At 35.0% G+C, this 12,781-nt stretch overlaps 1 protein-coding gene across 4 annotated transcripts in view; it reads left to right on the top strand.

Moving 5' to 3' along the window:
- AZIN1 (antizyme inhibitor 1) overlaps window positions 1-12,290 on the top strand; it is a 31,742-nt gene extending 19,452 nt beyond the window's left edge. For 3 of the 4 annotated variants that reach the window (XM_035011672.1, XM_035011674.1, XM_035011675.1), the window contains 9 exons: window positions 977-1,150; window positions 1,599-1,771; window positions 3,692-3,826; window positions 5,032-5,113; window positions 5,576-5,650; window positions 6,313-6,475; window positions 9,095-9,210; window positions 9,507-9,721; window positions 9,959-12,290. In XM_035011672.1, coding sequence (XP_034867563.1) covers window positions 977-1,150; window positions 1,599-1,771; window positions 3,692-3,826; window positions 5,032-5,113; window positions 5,576-5,650; window positions 6,313-6,475; window positions 9,095-9,210; window positions 9,507-9,721; window positions 9,959-10,070 — 1,245 coding nt within the window. In that variant the 3' untranslated portion in view covers window positions 10,071-12,290. The remainder of the gene's footprint in view (window positions 1-976; window positions 1,151-1,598; window positions 1,772-3,691; window positions 3,827-5,031; window positions 5,114-5,575; window positions 5,651-6,312; window positions 6,476-9,094; window positions 9,211-9,506; window positions 9,722-9,958) is intronic. The other variant, XM_035011676.1, reaches the window with a different exon arrangement.
- The last annotated feature ends 491 nt before the right edge of the window (window positions 12,291-12,781 follow it).

Genomic DNA, 12,781 nt, shown 5'->3' with positions numbered 1-12,781 from the left:
GGCTTTTCAAGCAATATTTAGATGTGTATTATAAATAAGATTATTTTTATTTTTTTAAAGGTATTTGACAGCAAGAGAGGGAACACAAGCGGGGTGGGGCGGGCAGTGTGAGAGGGAGAAGCAGGCTTCTCACTGAACAGGGAGCTCGATGCAGGGCTCCATCGCAGGACCCTCCTGAGCTGAAGGCAGACGCTTAAGGGCTGAGCCCCCGAGGAGCCCCTATAAATAAGATTATTGTCTGCTGTCCAACCTTACTGCTTTCCCTGACATGTTATAGTCCTTTTACCCCTAGAGTAGCTATGTTAAAATCATTTTATAGATCTCCCCAGATCCCTAATTAAAATCTGTTTTTAGTTTTGAGGGAAGAATATCCTTACTCAGGTTTATCTGACGTTTAGTGTGCTAGTGTATTTTTCAAATACAATTTTGTCATCTCTACCAACTTTGTCTCCTTAAACATTGGTTTTGCTAGTGTTGCTTTACCATCCTGTGTTGCTTTACCATCCTGTCGTTAGGTGCAATTTATAATGGAGATATGTAGCTTATTTTGTTTAACATTCCTGATTCTACTCACTGTAATAGGAAGTTAGATCCTGAACTATCAAAGTGAATGTATTTTAAACAGTATAGGAAAACATGGAAGGAAACAGGTGGTCTCCTCCTCCTCTACTCCCCCAAATGGAGGCAATTATGAAGTAGAAAGTCCCTATAATTGATAATTTTTTAAAAAGCAAAGTAGAGAATATTTTATATGCCAGCTTAGCACAGCAAAAAGTCAAGTTTAAAAAGAAAAAGGTGTTTGGATTCTCCTGTGTTTGCTGAATCTAGCTTAATTACTCTTAAACCTTAAATGTAGTAGTGTATGTAAATGTATATATCGGCTTATTTGTGGAGGAAAAAGGGAGTTCTTTACTACTTATGGTACTCTATTTTCAGTAGTTCTTTGATTTTTTTTTCCCCCCCATGATCATAACAGACGGGGAAAAATGCATTTTTTGTGGGAGATCTTGGAAAGATTGTGAAGAAACACAGTCAGTGGCAGAACATAGTGGCTCAGATAAAGCCATTCTACACAGTAAAGTGCAACTCCGCTCCAGCTGTACTTGAGATTTTGGCAGCTCTTGGAACTGGATTTGCTTGCTCCAGTAAAGTAAGTATTTTTCATTATTTTGTCACTGAACTGCAACGTTTTAGAACTCGACTTTAACTTTTGGTTACAGTAAGAAAAATTGCAAGAAGTCTCAGTTTTGGATGTTTTTAAACTCTTATGTAAATTTGCAGCCTAATGGAAATTTACAGAGTTTTCAGGTATACCAGTGAAAGGAAAGTTTCAGTGAGATGAGACTTTAAAAAGCCTTTTTTTTCTTTATCTTTGATCAGGAACTTTTTATTTGTTCCTCATTCTTAGGTTAGAGCTAGCTAGACCATTAACTTCCAATGAGAGTAAAATAATTCTAAACCATGAGATTTCTCTGATGGTGGTTACACCTTTTTGAAGGATTTTAACACAGGTAGTGTAACGTATAAAGTAGTAATTAAATGAAAAGTAATAGAAATGTTGCTTTTTAGATGACACTATTTAAAATGTGTTTTTATAGACTGAAATGGCTTTAGTGCAAGAATTGGGTGTATCTCCAGAAAACATCATTTATATAAGTCCTTGCAAGCAAGTGTCTCAAATAAAGTATGCAGCAAAGATTGGAGTGAACATCATGACTTGTGACAATGAAGTTGAATTGAAGAAAATCGCACGTAATCACCCAAATGCCAAGTAAGTGTAAAACTAAGTACATGGGAATATTACCTTATGGCTTAGGGTTTGGGTTTGTCTTTGGCCTGGGAAAAGTACTTTTATGTAGAGCAGTGGTGTGTATTAGAATTATTATTATTTTTTTTAACTTACTTAAAATCCTATATGGAAAATGCTAATAGCATTTTATTGGCTGCCCACTTCTGATCCTTCTTGTAGAGTTGGGATGAGATAAGGACAGTTTGGAATATGAATTTATAAGCTTTAATTCAAGGAAGAAGATGTGGTTGTTGGAATAATAAAATGAGGGCCACAGTTGTATTTTCATAATCACATCAACCCTACTAGTTATTTATCATGTTGGGGACAGGATTTATCATGTTGGTCAGCTTCTTTTCCTAGTTGGCTGAGGATTTAATCTGCCTTTGGCTGTAGCTCCTAAATGCTTGTCCTTAGTGACAGTGTCTGTCTTAGGAGCCTAGTCTGTAGATTGGAGGGGTTTCTTTTTTAAAGACCCACTCTTCTCTTTGAATAGGAAGTTTAATATATATTTTTTTACTTGTACCTGCATGTATCACAAGATATTTTTTTTTTTTAAAGATTTATTTATTTATTTGAGAGAGCGAGAATGAGAGAGAGTACATGAGAGGGGGGGGAGGGTCAGAGGGAGAAGCAGGCTCCTTGCTGAGTAGGGAGCCTCATGCGGGACTCGATCCCGGGACTCCAGGATCATGACCCGAGCCGAAGGCAGTCGCCCAACCAACTGAGCCACCTAGGCGCCCTCACAAGATATTTTTAATTAAAAAGTTTACTTTTTAAAAGCAAAAAAGGCAAATTTCATGAACTGGTATGTCAAGAGCACTTTAGGACCTACTAAAATTATATTGTATTAGTGCAAAATTGCTTCTTTTTAATGGGTTATTACATGTGTTCCTGAAAATGTGTATCATATCCATATATTTCTTGTACATTTATAATTTTCTTACTGACTTTGATGGTATTCTTAGGTGTTCCAACAGGATTGAGTACCCTGAAAACCTTTGTTTGGATAAAGGCCTTTTGGGGGAAATTTTAGTGAACCACTTGTCTCTAGGAAAATCTTTCTGTTCTGTGATCTTCTGAAGATAAGCCCTGATTTGGGGTTACTGTGTTAACTATAAAGTGGATGGTACATTCTTAATAGAGCTGATTCAACCCATAGGAAGAATAATTTGCTTTTATGAGACTTAACCCCTTCTGATCAGCAGTCATTCATCAGGACTTCCTTGGGAAAACGGTCTTACAAAACAGCATTTGCATATTTTTGGGTTTTAGTGGTTTGTAATTAACTTGAGTATCTCCTGAGACCGTCTCAATCATTTGTCTTGGTTGTCATGATTTGGAAGAAAATACTAAGTAGATTTGAATCAGTATCTAAAAGGCTACTGTTTAGACACATAAAATAACTCCAAGCTTGCCAATTTTTTTTTAATAAGATGGAAGAGATTAATAGGAATTTTCAGAATAAGTGGTAGAAGGTTAACTAGCTGAAACAGTTTAGGAAACTTGAAACATGTAAAAGCCCTGATATTTTTCACTGAAAGACAATGATGGCATTGCTATTCAATTTAGTCTCTCTAGGTGGTTTTATGGACTGATGGACTTCATTTGAAAGTAATGTCGTCTTTCATTACAGAGCCCAACTGACTCTTGCTGCTACAACAGAGTCTTAACTTCCTGCATTTTCCAAATTCCCATCCTTGTAAGCTTCATGCTTTAGGCCCTAATGGCTAGTTTTTTCTCTATACAGGATTGTTTTTCATTAGGTTCACTTGATTCAACCGTCGCTGGATTTGGGAGCAATGGCAACATAATCAACATACTTCCTACAATCTTCAGGCTTCACATGTGCTGATGATGATGTAAACCAACTCTGCCCCAATCATCTTCCCCTTCTCTTAGGGTCTTACTACATATTGCAACAGAAGATAATATTGGAGGCGAAGAGGGTCACATGAAGTTTGGCACTACCCTGAAGAACTGTAGGCATCTCTTGGAATGTGCCAAGGAACTTGATGTCCAAATTATTGGGGTTAAGTGAGTATTTTGTTTTAAGCTTCCATCTTACGGTGATAAGTCTTTGTCTTTCCGATGATAGATTACTTAACGCTTCATTTGCATGAAGTCTAATAGATTGAATTTTCAGTTTAATACTTATTTTTTTAGTCTAGGAAAAACAAATATGTTTTATCCTTCATATAACTTTGTACATATACCTCCCCCTTGCCTAATTAAGAGATAAAATAGTAAATAAAAATTTAGTTAGGTTAGGAATGTAAAACCCCTCCTTTTAAATTGGAGAGGCTGTACTAGAGTTCTAATGAATACCAAAATAACATTCATCTGAGTTGTCATTTTGCTTTATTTTTTCAGCCCATCTTTAAATTTTTTTCCTTCTCTTTTTAATCCCTTGGGCACACCAGTACGACATTGTGTTACTTTCTTGATTTTTATGTGTGCAGAAATGGATACCCAGGTTTAATGATTTGATCGTAATCTCAGAACTATGATCTGAGTCAGATTTGGAACACAAAGCTCCACAGTTTTTGAGATGCCGGTCCATTGCCAATCTTACTACAGTACAAGATCTTGCTTTTTAAATATTCATAAAGATGGATAAAGAATCACCACTGTTAAGTTTAATTCTGTCTTAGGTGAAAAATATTGACATATATTTGAGAATTCTCATATTTCTATTTTTAAAGTTAATATACAGTAAAATTGACTTTTGGGTTTATACTTTATACCACTGCCATGATCAGGATACAGAACCGTATTTCATTTAAATTTAAGTATTCTGTTCTGAATTTCTGATAAGTATCTCTTAAGTAATACAAGTGCTCAGCTGAATTAATGTTCGTTTGTATTTCACAGTAGACATTTTTATATTTTGTCAGATAAAACTATACATTCAAATTAAAGATTTCATGACCCAATTTTACTGCTAGTGCTTGTTACTTTACTATGTATACATAAAAGCATGCCCTTACCTGATAGTCATAAAGTCTGATAACTCATTGTTAAAAATTCTTTATAAAATTACAGTATTACTCAAACATTGTCTTTTCTGAAAGGCTGGTTATTATAACTTGGATAATTAGAGGCTTGTGCTTCCAATTCTTTAAATATTTGATAAGGTTACTGTGAATACTGTGTCAATATGGTGAATGAGAACTGAAAAGAATTACAGGAAGGGCTTCTGAAATGTACTGTTGCTTTAAATTTATTACTCTTTCTTCCAGATTTCACGTTTCAAGTGCTTGCAAAGAATCTCAAGTATATGTACATGCTCTATCTGATGCTCGATGTGTGTTTGACATGGCTGTAAGTTTTTTTCCTTAAATTATTTTGATATTTTAAGCCAGGATCTTATTTATTTTTCTTTTTCTCTTCATCTCTTTCTTTTCAAAGATTTTATTCATTTATTTGAGAGCGAGAGAACTTGCACGCGTGCAAGTGCGCATACCCTAGAGCAGGAGGTGGAGCAGAGGGAGAGGGATAAGCAGATTCCCAAGCAGCAAGAGTTGCATACAGTCAATATTTTTTAAGTGCGTAAAGGGATGAAATAGTAATTTACTTGCGTATGTCTATAAGACAGTACAGACATCATCAGGAAGACGGTATATACACAACACTGAATAAATCTATTTCTGTTGGTAGAGACCAAAACCATTGCCATACTAAGGATTAGAACAGATATTTACTTCCTTGGGAAGGGGTTTTTGAAATGTCCTTGTAGTCATAACAATTTGGATAAGCATTTAAAGTATTTTTTTCCATCTCTAGGGAGAATTTGGCTTCACAATGAACATGTTAGATATTGGCGGAGGCTTCACAGGAACTGAATTTCAGTTGGAAGAGGTAAACTTTGTTCAGTGGATGGATATACTGGAATAATCTCATTTCTTTGCTACTTAAGTGGTAGATATAGACAAGGGTTTAACAATGGCAGGAAATAAACCCTGTAACAAACATCTGTTTAAAATTTGATTCTAAGAAGATGAAGAGGCAATGAGAAGACCTAGCTAACTTTGAAAAGCTTAATAAAATTCTATGAACTCTATAGCATAAAACGTTTGTATTCAGTTGTGTTTCTGCTCTAATGGAGTACTTGATAGTACAAGTGAATTTATAATTTGGACAGTTGAAGCTGTTTTATCCGATACACATTACTACTCATCTTCCTGCTCTGCCTTCCATCCCTCATTCTGTAGTATCTAGAAACTGATTTGATGTTTTGCTCCTTCATTGCTGTTGTTAAGGAGTATAGAAACATAACTTTAAACAGTCACCAGTAACTATTTGCTATTGGGATTATGAAATTTTTAAAAATAATGTCATTCTGATAATATAAACTTTGATGTCTCAAAAGTCTGCTTAATTGCTTGAAGATAATTGCTAAATAAGCTTTCTGGTCTGTAATTGGAACTACTTTGGTTTTAAATTTTCTAGGAAACCTGTCAGTCTCTTACTGTGACTTATCTAGTTCAATATTGAAATCATAATGGGTTTAAAATTCATAGGTTAATCATGTTATCAGCCCTTTGTTGGATGTCTACTTTCCTGAAGGATCTGGCATTAAGATAATCTCAGAACCTGGAAGCTACTATGTGTCTTCTGCATTTACACTTGCAGTTAATATCATTGCAAAGAAAGTTGTTGAAAATGATAAATTTTCCTCTGGAGGTAAGTTACAAAGTTTATAATTTTGTTTCTGTTTGATAAATTCATCTTCAAACTAATTGCAATTATTTGATACTAGTCGAGTGTAAAATACTGTAGGACATGGAAATTTACGGATTACGAGGTTGTGGGTGATCTTCAGTCAGCTGTAAGCAGCTGGGGAGCATTTTAAAATGCCCTCTGAAGTTGCCATAAGACCTCTGAAATCTAACTCTTGGTTCTGATATTTAGATATGCATATTTTATTTATTATTTTTTTGGAGACACCCCAAGCCCATGTGAGGTTGGGGTGGGGCAGAGGGGGAGAGAGAGTTTTAAGCAGACTCCCTGCCCAGTGCAGAGCCTGAGACAGGGCTCAGTCTCATGACCCTAAGATCATGATCTGAGCCAAAATCAGGAGTCAGTTGCTTAACCGACTGAGTCACCCAGGTGCCCCTAGTTATTCGTGTTTTATATAAACTTCCCCCAGATGATTGATTCTCCTATCTTATTAAGAACCAGTGTTTTATTGTAATGTCTCTTGCCCTGTTCCTCTTAGTCAGATGAGTCACTGGGAGGATGTACTTTATACTTTTTTACAAAACAAGGGCCAACAGGGTCTTCATTTGTCTCTAGTCAAACCAACAAAAAGGCACTAGACAGTCTGTCTTGCTGACAAATACCACTTTAAAAAACGTAGAAAGTACTCTTCTACATTAAGAAGACTAACTCCTATAGTTTTTTTTTTTCTTTAAGTTAGGAAGAATAAGGTTTTTTTTCTTTTTGAGTTTTTAAAATATCTCAAAGTTGAAGAGCTGCAAGAATAATATAAGGAACTTCCCATTCTGATCACTTGGTTAAGATGGTGTCAGGTGGGTTTCTTCATTATAAAGTGGAAAGATAATTTGTAAATAACGTTTTTCTTTTCATACTTTCACCCCATTACTTTTAACATCAGTGAATTTCTGACTCCATTATTCAGTCTAAGAATAGCTTTCTCTATTTATAATAGTTTAGACTCCTAGATACTTACTCAATAGATTATATAATCGATTATTTTTATTTACTGTCCAAAATTGGGGTCCTTTTGACATGTCCCCATCGTTCTCTGAGTGCTTCTTTATTTCATGGTACATCAAGATGTTCCAGGTTCTTTACCTGCCTCAGTACTAGAATTGGCTATGTCTCCAAGGAGAGTGGTATTTTAAAAACCAAGAAAGGAGTGAGTATTGGTTGTGCTTACTACTGACACATCATTTCATCTAGGCTTTCTCACTGAACAGAACCAGGAAATGGGTGTGTGCATATATATACATAGCACGCATAACTATATATCATCAAAAGCTGCGCATGCAGTATACCACATGGTGCATTCTGTTTTTCTCCTTACGTATTGTAACTCTTTCCCAACAGTGAGAAACCTAGCTCCCATTATCCTACACCTACACACATTTGCTTAAGTCTGGAATACGCAGAAGGTGTTTCCTGAATAGCTAACTCATACCACTGCAGATAACCAAACCACTTAACCTGTAGTTCAGTATCTGTTGAGGGTTGGTTTTTGACATAAGATTTTACTCGCTATATAAAAATTTAAGTGTATAATTTGACAAATTAATGAAAGCATATATTGACATCCCTATAAAAACATAAATTTCATATCAGAATTTTTTCTTTCCAGGTTTGTTCCTTTGCCAGACACTCATTGTTGTGATGGTTTTTTGCACCATTGAGTAGTTTAGGCTGCCCTCAAGCTTCATATAAATGGAATCATCTAGCATATATTTTAGGACAGCTCAGTATAAGGGCGCCTGGGTGGCTCAGTCATTGAGCATCTGCCTTGGGTTCAGGTCAGGATCCCAGGGTTCTGGGATCGAGCCCTGCATCGGACTCCCTGCTCCGCGGGAAGCCTGCTTCTCCCTCTCCCACTCCCTCTGCTTGTGTCCCCCCTCTCTCTCTGTCTCTCTCTGTCAAATAAATTTAAAAAATCTTAAAAAAGGGCAGCTCAGCATAATGTTTGATTGAACTACTTTGTTTCATGTTTATTGCTAATATTCCACTGTGAATAGACAATTTATCCATTATCTTTGCTGATGAATATTTGGTTGTTTCCACTTCTGAGCTATTACGAATAAAACGTAACATTCTTGTTTAAGTCTTGTGGACATTTTTCATTTCATTGGGGAAATGACTAAGAATAGAATTGCTGGGTCACAGAGTAGATGTTTTTAAAGATTTCAAAGTGCTATTTTACTCTACCACTGGTGGTGTACATGTGCAAGTTCTGATCCCTCACTTTTATTGATTTTTTTGTATTGTCATTTTTTAATTTTATCCATTCAGTAGGGGTGTGGTGGTGGAAGCTCATTGTAGTTTTAATTTGCATTTATCTGGTGACTTCTGTAGAGCACTTCTTTCATGTGTTCATTGGTCATCTTTGTGAAGTATGTTTTCAGTTTTTTAGGCTAACAGTTTTAAGGTATGACAGTATATATCAGGTTTTTTCAAGTTAATTTAAATATTTTGGGAAATGTGAAAACTGAGTCTATTCTATAAATACTCAGTCTGCTATGCCTTGCATAGTTTTAACTGTATTAGACAATTTAGTGTAAATTCATCTTCATTTTTTCTGCTTTATTTCAGTAGAAAAAACCGGAAGTGATGAACCAGCCTTCATGTATTATATGAATGATGGTGTTTATGGTTCTTTTGCAAGTAAACTGTCTGAGGACTTAGATACCATTCCAGAGGTTCACAAGGCAAGTTGTATTATAAATAATAGAACTGCTTATTTGGCAGTTTATTAACTGACTTTTTTTTTTTTTAAGGTGCATCCCAATTTTTGGAGGAATACTTTAGAATGGGGAATATTGCCCTTTTTTGAGGATTTGCCTTCCTTAGATGGAGTTAAGGAGCACCATTGCCCTTCTAGGCCTGCCTTTTATAGGCATATTTAATCTGATCTAATGAAAAATGCTCTCATCCACCCTCAGATTCAATACCTGTATGAACATGAGTAAAAACTTAATTTAAAAAGTTTCTTTTTCCCTGACAGAAATACAAGGAAGATGAGCCTCTGTTTACAAGCAGCCTTTGGGGTCCATCCTGTGATGAGCTTGATCAAATTGTGGAAAGCTGTCTTCTTCCTGAGCTGAATGTGGGAGATTGGCTTATCTTTGATAACATGGGAGCAGACTCTCTCCATGAACCATCTGCTTTTAATGATTTTCAGAGGCCAGCTATTTACTACATGATGTCATTTAGTGATTGGTAAGGTACTGTTTTCATTTTAAAGCTGATTGGATATTTGAGATGACATTAAATGTTGGCTAATTTTAATTCTGTAACAAATGCCTAACTTACAAGTAATAGCAAAATGCTCCTCTGGTAAGGGTTATTGGAAGACTCGTTACTTTATAATCTGATTTCATTGTCCACTTGTTATGTGTTAGTGTGGTCTTTGTGCTTAAACTTAGAATTACGGTTTTGTGTTTGGTTTTTTGAAAGGTATGAGATGCAAGATGCTGGAATTACTTCAGACACAATGATGAAGAACTTCTTCTTTGTGCCTTCTTGCATTCAGCTGAGCCAAGAAGATAGCTTTTCCTCTGAAGCTTAAACAGGCATCAATGCTTCTTTAGATCTGAAGTTGCAGGTTAAGCTTGTCTGGTCTACATTCCAGTGTGAAACAAATTCAATCTTACTCTGTTAATTCTATTGGAAACAAAATCTATTAGTGATAGCTATTTGGGACCAGACAAAATCAGCTTTCATCTATAATTCATTGGGGGGTAATTGGGAGATTTAGATAATGTATCCAGATTTAAACTTACCAGTTTGTCCTACCCCTTAAGCGTTTAAAATAAAATATGCAACAAAATGGATGACTTAGTGGAGATGGAAGCCCATTAATTGGGTTCCCCATTAAATCGTTTACATACAAGTACACAGTTTTTATACTAAGGATTCATGTTAAAAAGTCTTGTAAAGTTAAATGTCTTTCACCCAGATATATCAAATGTCAGTGGAAGACCAGTGTGACTTCATTAGATACGTTTAGTGTATTTAGAATGTGTAAATTTGTGCTTTGAACTGTAGTTTAATAAATGTAAAATTGCATCATAGTATTTGTTGTATTTGACCTAATGTAACCCTTGTATGATTGCAATAAAATTTTGTGTAGATTTTACTGTTTTTTCAGGCTAAAACTTTGGGAAAGGGGGCTAGCTAGCAAAGGTAGTTTTGAAATAGATGTGTATATGGACTGTTTTGAAGGTTTTTTTTTTTTTCCCCTTTATAGCCCATTTAAGTTTAGTTTGGCTCAGTACATTTTTTCAGTTATTTAAATAGTAATTTAAGTAAAATGTTTGGTAAATCATTGTGAAGTTCAGATTCATTATGGAGAGTTGATGTGCAGTAAGCATGATGTTTAACAATTTTAACACCAAAAATGTTAATTCTGCATAAACCAATTGTAATAATTAATAGGTGTTTCTGTATAGATAGAATGCGTAGAATACCTTAGTAAATCTTTGAATTACAAATCTTTCGGCTGAAATGGAAGATTCTATTAAATACTTTGAATAAATCTGGGGTGGGGGAGGGAAATAAAATCGCAGAAAACTCTGCAGCGCACTAAAACTTAAAGAAGGGCTACATCTATATCCAGAAACCTGATGCTCTTTTGCACGGAATACTATTTAAATTCAGAGTTGTAAGGGGTAGGGTGAGGCACACCTGTTCTCAATTTCTTAATTGCAATGATTTCAGACTTTAGTAGGAGTTTGTTTTTAGTTATGCTTAGTTTCTTGTTATTTCCCATTTGTTCAGCTTAGTAATTTTAATTCTTTTCATACTAAAATTTTGTGACTGGGGGAGGGGAGTTAGCGTTACTAACCTGACAGTTGTTGCCAGGAGTTTGCGCGTTGTTCACTGCTAGTATATTAGTAATCCTAGATCTCAGAATCACAATAGTAATAAAATAAACAACAGGGGTCATTTTTTTCCTAACTTACTCTATGTTCAGATGTGGAATTTCTGTCTTCCAAGAGGAAATGTGACTTGACTTTGGTGCCAATGGACAGAAAATTCTACCTGTGCTACATAGGAGAAGTTTGGGATGCACTTAATAGCTGGTTTTTACACCTTGATTTCAAGGTGGAAAGAAATTGATCATGAATCTCTAATAAATTTCAATCTAAACCAGTAGGTGCTTAATATTTTTTGATTTGATGCCCATTTGAATTTCATGGGTTCTAATAATTAAATTTAAGACCCCAGTCCATTGTCATCTATAATTACCCTTGGACTTTACCAAGGTATAATACGGGGTTTTATGCAAAATTCCAAGTTACATGCAACTTTTTTAACCATAATAAAGAGGAGTAATTATTCCCAGTCTTCTTTACATGTTGTGCTTTGTGGTCCAGAAATGGCAGACCTTTTAGAAGATGGTACAACTGTGAGTCCTTGGCTTGACATACAGCTCTGAGCTTCATGGCATATCAACTTTGCCATATTCATAGGAGAATTGTTCTATGTATAACGGCTCAGAGTTGCAAATTTCACATGTGAATGAGATGGTAACTTTAAGAAATGTCTGTATTGTATTTGAAGACTGTTCGCCATAAATCTGAAGTTTGAACTTATGTATTTCAATTTGGTATGCTAAAAAGTACTGAATTAATGTAACAATCCTTTTTTTTTAAACAATATTGTAATCTCAGTTCAGAATTTAACTGAAAATATAAAACCCAAATGATTTCTATATAGTAAATTGAACTGTAAAGGTAATTTGTGTGTGATTCTGAATACACAAGATAAAATGTTTTTATTCCTCCTTACGTTTTACTTTGGCTTCTATCATGAAAGAGTTAATTCTGCATATCAATTTTGTATATATTTTAACTTAAAAGCATTCTTTCAGAATCTTTATAAAGTAGCAAATCTGATAAAATGATGCTGGGCATTACATATGAAAGATTTTGATAAAGTTCAATATATGTGAGCACTAAGATATTTCCTAGACGCATTAATTTGCCAGCCTCTTAAATTTTAAACTTAGACTAACTAAAATTGATTTATATAAGTTAAGGTAGGTATTCCAAGTAATTGTGGGCACTGTAACATTCAATGCAAATATTGTAGTTAAGAAGCCACTCACTGTTAAATCTTTTTTGTCCCTTGTTGGGGACTTTGTATTTTCTCACTGTAGATATTAGCAACTTGACCAACAGTATAGTAAGAATACTTGCTTACTTGGCTTCAGAGTATAAGATCAGAAAAGAATTAGTAGCCTTCCACATTCAAGTTGTGAATAAATCTTCCAAA

The sequence above is a fragment of the Mirounga leonina genome, unplaced genomic scaffold (assembly GCF_011800145.1).
Source record: "Mirounga leonina isolate KUSES-001 unplaced genomic scaffold, KU_Mleo_1.0 Mir_165, whole genome shotgun sequence".
NCBI lineage: Eukaryota > Metazoa > Chordata > Mammalia > Carnivora > Phocidae > Mirounga > Mirounga leonina.
Note: the sequence above shows the minus strand (reverse complement) of the source record. Positions and strands in the feature narration are given on the sequence as shown.